This window comes from Miscanthus floridulus, chromosome 19, assembly GCF_019320115.1.
Source record: "Miscanthus floridulus cultivar M001 chromosome 19, ASM1932011v1, whole genome shotgun sequence".
Classification (NCBI taxonomy): Eukaryota; Viridiplantae; Streptophyta; class Magnoliopsida; order Poales; family Poaceae; genus Miscanthus; species Miscanthus floridulus.
Genome location: NC_089598.1, coordinates 19,814,267 through 19,822,285, shown reverse-complemented (window position 1 = coordinate 19,822,285; position 8,019 = coordinate 19,814,267). Strand labels below are relative to the sequence as shown.

Below are 8,019 nucleotides of genomic sequence, written 5' to 3'. Positions count from 1 at the left end.
GAACAAAAGGCATTAAAACCTTCCAAGCAACAGCTACAAGGGCATGAAGGCCAGTCAAATAAATCAACATAAAATAAGGTTGAGGCACTCGCCAGGCGAGCGACCTAGTAAGCTCCGCACGTTCATTATCAATATCGTACTTCATGAAAGCAAACATGTCACACACAGAACGCACAGTTCCTTCAAAAACAATACAAAGTTATAAAAACAACAAACAAGCGACGGAAAACTTAAGTGAAAAACAATAAGCTACGAAGAAAAAACCAACCTCAGCTCGACGCGCCTCCACCATCGAGCGAGCCTCTGCCCGGCCAAACTTCACCCAGAATGACTTCATAAAGTGACGGACTGATCTCCTAATATCGTGCGAAGTCACTCCAAGATTGGTTGGGCCCTCGAGGTCTCTTTCCTTCACATCTTTGGTGGGCGGGCAACCATCCTACACCAGCATCATGGAAAGGTTGGTGGCAGAGGCCAGGGCTCCAAAATTGACAACGCTGCCAACAAAATCAGAAAGCTTTCAGAAGTTGGCCTTCATCTAGGAAAAGATACTGAACGCCGAAGGCTTAGAAGGTAGCAATGACGTAGACCCCTAAATTGTTTGAGGGCACCCACATAGAGCTTAGCCATGGCCAATACAATACCCTTGGTGTCCTTGAGGTGCTTAGACACATATCCACCTGCACCTTCAAGGTAGCACTGGACTCCCTCTCGGTGTCCACCTCCTTGCGAAGGTTAGCGGTCGTCTCAATAGTTTTAGGGCATGTTCAGCAGCTAATTGCTCGGCATCCTTCACGCCATCCACCTCCCTCTTCAGTGAATCAACATTTTTCTATAGCTCCTCCAATTCAGCTTGGACAGTGCGGAGGCCACCAACCTCCCCTGTAAGCCGGGTCTTCTCGGCCTCAAGAGTGTCCACCTCTTTTTTCAAGGCCTCGATAGCCAGATTGCGGTCAACCACCTCCTACGTGCCATGTTCCTCGATGGCCTTCGAAAGATAATGGCTCTGTCAAGACAAAGGTCAGCCATGGCACAACAGAACAACGGCAGAAAAAGCAAACAAGAAACATACCACGCACTGCTGCTCCAAATACATCCGTAGTAGCTTGAAGTAATCAACATTCTTTAAGTGGTGGCGAAGGCGGCCTAATAAAAAATCAAGCGTAAAAGACGTAAGACCAAAAGCAAGAAAACAAAAAATAGAAATAAAAACCTCTGATATCATTATAAACAGCTTGAAGGACATTCGCCCACCCACTTATTGTGCTGTCGGAGGCACCTAAAACAACAACTAAACATCAGCAAAACCCGAATAAAACAGAGATAACACAGAAACAAAAACAAGAAGCAAACGTAACCTTCGCCACCAGCCTAGCCCAGGACAGACAGACTAGGATTCACTCCTGTAAGCGGTGGCCTCGGGGGAGCTCCCAAAGCAAGCCGAGCAAGATCTTGGTCGGCAGGCTTAGTAGGGTTCCCAATAGCCTCCGTCAAACCTGCTGAAACAATCAAAATAAGTCAAGTCCTGATAAAACTAAAAATATAAATAGCAAGGAAAAACAAATTTAAAAGGCAACTTACCTAGATGCAAAGGGCTCAGAATAGCATCGGAGGCACCAGCATCCTCGGTGTGATGACTTGTGTCCCGAAACGCCACACTCTAGAATGGAGCAGCCGGAGAATTTGCCTCCACCTTGTCCTTGGACACTTCCACAAGAGCAGTCGAAGGACGATGACGGTCAGTGCTAGCAGCCTCCCCTTCTCTCGGTGGAGAAGCACCGCCACCACCAGCACCTTCACCCTTGGAGCCAAAAGAGTTGTCACCCAAAATGCCCAACATAGGCGCCATGACAAAGGGTTCAATAGTAGGGCCGCCACCCATTCCTTAGAGAGCAGTCTTAGCAAGGTTGTCACTGCCAAGATCAATAGAGGCGGCACAACGCTCACCCTTTGTCTCAGCACCCACGGAGGCCGAGCCTCCGCCAACGCTCTCCGTGACCTCCTCATTGGCGTTAGCAGAGGCAGCAATGGAGGCAGTGGCAGAGGCGGCAGCAGAAGCAACCATAGTCTTCTGTTTCTCACTGACGACCTTAGATGTGCCAGTCCCCTTTCTTTTCTTTGCCTCAGCCATAGTAGTAGCGTTCTTGGCAACAACCTTCTTAGCTTTATCCTCCAGCAACTTATGCACCTTCACAGGGACATCATGCTCCTCAAGATGGATCCCGAGCTCCTCGAAGACATGATTGAGATGGGGCATTGTACCAGTGATGGCCCTACGCGCTAGGTACTCCTTATTAGAAATCTTGCTGAGTATTTCTCGAGCCCTGCCTCTGTAGACTTCACTACTCTTTCAGCAGACCTGCCCCCTTAGGCTAAAAACGGAACCAGGGAAGGGAACCCTGTCTCCTTCGCCAAAGATAGGAAGGTTGACCATCTCAATAGTCATGGTGGGTATATTCCTGCCAAGCGGCCAGCAGTTAGCTGCTACCATCTCCACCACCAAATCCCAACCTCTGGAGTACCGATAGGCCAAGCAAAAGCCTTATCGCACGCTTCACGCCCCTCAGAAGTCCCTGGACCCAGAGTTCCTTGAGTCGAATGCTTCATCGAGGTCATCATGGATGCCAATGGATAACGGGTGTGTGTTTTCCCTTCGCTATCCGTAGAGGTCATGCCACCAGTACTAACATAGAACCAATACTGCATCCAGTCTTTATTCCACTTGTTCTTCTGAGTAAAAGAAATTTCCAACTTCTCCCCTTTCTGATTCCTTTTGGGCATGAACACGCAGCTCCCATACTAAGCTACCAATAGGCCTTCACTAACTGGTTTAGGCTAGCGCTAGAGCTCATAGTACTCGTAGTACCAACGTTGGGCTTCACACCATAAGACAAGTAGGCCCAGTAGAACTTACTCAAGGTAACAATATCGTTGGGAGTAAGGTGATACAGCTGTACCTCAAACGCTTCTAGGACTTGGCGAAGGAAGCGCGCTGTAGGGAAGCAAAGGCCGCAAAGGAAAAAGTCCTTGAAGACAACATCATTAGCGGCCTATGGTTTAGGAATTGTCTCCCCTGCAGAGGCTTCACTTTAGCCTCACCAAAGCAGCCAAATCTCCACAACTCCTTGATCATGTCCTTTGTCATGAGTGAAGGCCCAAAATCCCATGTCCTGGATGAGCCAGCCATGTCTCCTGCCTCCTTAGCAGTTATCAAATCAACGATGGAGGCCTCAACTCTAGAAAGATCCTCCTCAAGCCCCAACACCTCCGCGCTGACAATCATACACTCCTCAAAGCACGCAGACCACCCACTCCCTCTAACACTGAGAAGACGGCGATATGGACAGAAGAAAGTAGCCCAGTGGGGAGGAGGACTAACATGCGAAGCCACTTCCAAGATTTAGCAATAGAAATAGGAAGCAAAGGCAAAGTGACAACTAAGCGAAGGTTAAGCAAAGAACAAAGAACTCAGAAGGGGACTATAGCAAAAGCAATGGCTTAGATGGAGATGAGAAATCCTTCACCTACCGCCCCCTTATATAGCCATAGCCCTGCTGTTTCAACTTTCGGGGCCAACGGTCGCATCCATTTGAAAACACGTTAATTCTAGAGCCACTGCGGCGAATCAGGTAGTGACACATCACCAACACAATGATCTGATCTAGGTGATCTAGGAGGACAGGGGGGAAGCCTCCGCATGCACAAAAGCCTCCGTGCCTCAGAACCTAAGGGCTAGACTTTGAGGACAAGGCCCACCAGCATCAGACCATGCCCTCAAGGAGGGAACTGTTGGGACAAGGTTATGAGTCACGGAGGCTCCAAGGATCGTAGTGGTGCTAAGAACTAACGATTAACCATGTTATGTGAGCATTGTGTAGGGAAAGAAGGACGGAACCTTCGCCTGGTCAGACACCCTAAGCAAAGGTTTGAAAACTACGGCGAAGGTGCCTAGATGCAGCTGAAGGTGAAGGCTCGGACTCCTTGAGCGAAGGTCTAAAAACTACGGCGAAGGCGCCCGGTTGCAGCCGAAGGTGAAGGCTCGGGCGATACTTGCGAAGGCTACATGAGTCAGCACAAAGGTCCAGACGAAGGTCATCTTGGGCAAAGGTTCTAGGAGCTGAGGGACTTCCTGTAGGAAGGCGGTGCCAGGCCGTGGGCCACAAGCAGACTCACGGTAGCGGCCCATCAAGCAAAGACGATCAAAGAAGAAGGCACCCAAAGTACCCCTAGCGGTTTGTATTAGAATAGGAATATTCCAAGAATATACAGTAACTGACAAGGGGTATAATTGTAAAGAGTAGCCTTAGTAAACAGTGCCCTATAAAAGGGGAACTCAAACTCTATACAAAGGGTGGTGGTTGAATACATTTATGAAACCCTAATTAGGTTTGGGCCCACTTTCCATCTTTCATGCCTTCGCCCAGGGCACTCGGCTAGGCGAAGGCCTCCGCTAGTCCTTTCTAGTCCCACCTGCTGGAAATCCCTTTTTTCCAACACTATGCTCTTACAGGGTCGTGCATCCTGAGACGCTCGGCTACCTCCCTCCCTCCCAACTATTGTGGACTGTGCTATTACTATTCGCATATTTCAAAGCATGCTATTATAATTCATCATCTGCTTGAGATATGACAACCTATACATTTGGGATTCAGGTTAACTCGGTTTGACTCACTCTTGGGCTACCGCATTTTCACATAGACAAAAAATACCCCTATACTCTCTTCTTCCTCCATTCACTGACGCATGACGCACAAGTTCCAAGTGACACTACCATGGGCCCACTATCACACTTATCTGCATCGCTCAATCTCTCTTCTCTCTCTCGAAAGATTTGGGCCATGGAGGCTGCCGTGCCCTAGGCGGTTGTCCCCCACCCTCCACGCCCATGGTCCATGGTGCTGCTACTTCTTGCCCCTCGCGGACTCAGCCACACCGCTGCCCCTGCCCCCTAGACCCAGCAACAGTGTTGCCTCTATCCTGTGAGGACTTAGCCTTGTCATCGCCCTAGAGCTCATGCCATGTTGACAACCCCTCCTCCTCGCTGCATCGAGGCTCACACACTGTGACTCCTCCTCCCCATGTTGGGCCAGTGGCCTTGCGCCACATGCGCTCCTCCTGAGCCGCGTCTTGGCCCAACCCCACTCATGCTAGTGGTTATGCTCCATCTCACCCCCTCCAAAGCTTCGTTCCTCCCCTCCAACATTGGCTCCACCTTCCTCTTTTAGAGCTGGCTCCGACGCTCTCACCCAATCCAACGCTAGCTATGCCCTCATAGGCCCTACTCTCCTCCTATGCTGGTGGCCGTGCTCCGCCCTCCTCCATGTGTTGGCATCCGTGGCACCGCACCCTTGCCCTAGTGCTAGTGGACCACAAGCCGCCCCTCGGAATCCTCTGGCGCTACACTCCTCATCTCATCTCGTCCTTGCCTGGGAATGGAAAAGAGCTCCATGAGCATGCGCCACCATCGGGCGGTGCGGACGAGCACAGGGTGTGACACGTGTGGCCTTGGAGGTAGCAAGCTTAAGCACAGCGGTGGCAAGAGGAGGGGAGGGAGGGGGAGGCAGGCAACGCGAGTTTGCATGGTGGCAGAGGGAGGAGGAGAAGACAGATTGAGGAGGAATGGGATGACCATGGAGAATAGGGGCAATTTAGTTCATACAGAAATACTAACGCCTGCAGATGGGCTCTAGGGATCATCAAGTGTATAAACTGGCAAGTTTAGTACTCAGGAAATTGCAATAGCATGTTTCTAATATCAAGAATAGTAATGGTAGTTCTCAAATCTGCGATAGTCGTAATGGCACCAATCCAATTAACTAGTGCTAAAAGCCTGAAACACCTAGCTCTAAAACGAACAGAGGACCTTGTATGCATTATGTATGAATTTTGGTTGCCTGGGATTAAGGAGGCGTGATGTTCAACAGATAAAAAAACACTTCATCTTAAAGAAACAAGGTAGATTACAAATGGACATATACACAGGAGTATGATTATTTCACATTCTCACCCATTTTCATGAAAGCTTACAACGATTAACTCGTGCTGTTTATAGCACTACAAAAACCATCAGAGCTGCAAATAATGTAAAATCGTCACAACCAATTACTTTGCACATCAAAGCACAGCAGCGAATTGCCAAACCCCATGCAAGCCATGTCGCGTAGCCCGATCCTGAAAGGCGCGTGAGTAGAATCACTCTGCCTTGGTGACGGTGACGCCGCCGAACCACCTCGAGCAGGTGTAGACGGAGCAGAAGGCCTGCAGCGTGGTGAGCAGCAGCATCATGATGGCGGCGAGGAAGGTGAGCAGCTGCCACGAGCTGAACACGTACTTGCGCATGAACCGCTTCGTCTTCACCCGCCACCGCGAGTTGTAGTAGCGGTTCACCTCCTCGATCGTCCTGTCCATGAACGCCACCTTGGTGAGCCGCACCGACCGCGTCATCCCGTTCCACAGCTTCGCCACCTCGCCGTCGCTCTTCATCCGGTTCAGCACCACCCCGCGCCGCCGCAGCAGCGCCACGTCCTCGTCGGTGTCGATGATGCCGTTCATCAGCTCCGTGTACCGCGCCAGCACCAGCGGACCCGACGCCGCCGCCGCCTCGTAGGCGACCAGGTTCCGGAGCACCACCTCCGTGTTGGAGTCGAGGGTCACCACGGGCAGCTGGAAGGTCGCCGTCTTGGCGTCGAACGCGATGGTGGACAGGTCGCCGGAGGTCGGGAGAAACTTGACCCCGGCGTTGACCAGCTCGGACACCGAGGGGATCATGATCTCCTCGATCAGCGGCGGCCGGGTTAGGTACCCAGCGGCGGATGAGCTCGCGTCGCGGTGATCGTTGCTCCCGTCGCCTGACATGAAGGACCCCAAGCCCGGCACGACGGCGAGCATCTTCCATGGCGCCTTGATGGCAAACTCGATCGGCTTCGTCACGTAGCGCATGGGCCCGGCCGTGTTGAGGCCCGACACGATGCCCGACACGGCGAGGAACAGCTGCTTCATGTACTCGCAGCTGATCGCCGGCTTCTGCTCCTCCGCGCCGCCGCCGTCCGCGGCCTGCTCCTCAATGTCGTAGCCCTCGTCGCGGAAGGTCCCGTTGGCGCCGTCGGCCTCCTCCGTGGCGTCATCTGCCGGCTTCGGCAGGAGAATGTAGTAGAGCACCTCCAGCAGGTGCGCGTGCTTGCCGACGTCGACCGCCGGGAAGTTGTCCATCATCTTGAACGGGCAGAGCTCCTTCGTGAGCCCGGTGACCATCCGCGCGAGCGTCTCGCCGGCCTCGTCGACCGACGGGTGCTGCGGCTCCAGGATCTTGCGGATCAGGAAGAGCGGGACCTGGTTCTCGAGCATGAGCATGTCGCGGAGGATGAGGTTGTGCGCGGACTTCCTCCCGGTGAAGTCAACGAGGTGCGCCATCCTCGACGACACCCTCTTCAGCGCCCTGCCGCCGTCTCCCTCGTCGTCGGCGATGGCGACGGCGTAAATCTGCAAGAACTCGAGCAGGAACGCGCCGTCGACGACCATCATCCACGCCAGCGTCTCGCCGTTGAAGTCGAGGTACCGGTGGTAGTAGGCGCGGATCTTTCGCTCGAGGCGCGCGAACTGCTGGACGAGGCCGTCGAGCTTGAGCCCGGCGCAGAGCCGCTTCTGCGCGCGGCGCGCCGAGGCGAGCTTGTAGCGCTCCATCTCGTACAGCTCGGGACGCCAGTGGTGGTAGGGGCCGAGCGCGATGAACTGAGGGGTGTAGGCCTCCGGCTTGTGCACCCGCAGCTGCTTGGGCACGTTGAAAACGGACACCGGGATGCCGTTGTCATCGTCGTCGTCGCCGGCGGCGGCGTCGTCGTCCCGGAGAGAGTGACGGATCTGGACCACCCACCGTACCTCGTCGAACACCAGCGGCGTCCCGTGGCGGCTACCAGCTTGTTGATCCGACGAGGCCATTGTTAGTCCTCCGTTTGTGTGTGCTTCCTCTCACGGTTGGTTGCAACTAGAAAGGAAAATCACTCCAACTAACCAGAAAAACGA

The 8,019-nt window shown here is 53.0% G+C and overlaps 1 protein-coding gene across 1 annotated transcript; it reads right to left on the bottom strand.

The window, feature by feature from the left end:
* Window positions 1-5,970: 5,970 nt before the first annotated feature.
* Window positions 5,971-8,019, bottom strand: LOC136529319 (putative UPF0481 protein At3g02645). Its single transcript, XM_066522400.1, has one exon. The coding sequence runs from the start codon at window positions 7,933-7,935 to the stop codon at window positions 6,193-6,195; it is 1,743 nt and encodes a 580-aa protein (XP_066378497.1). The 5' UTR covers window positions 7,936-8,019; the 3' UTR covers window positions 5,971-6,192.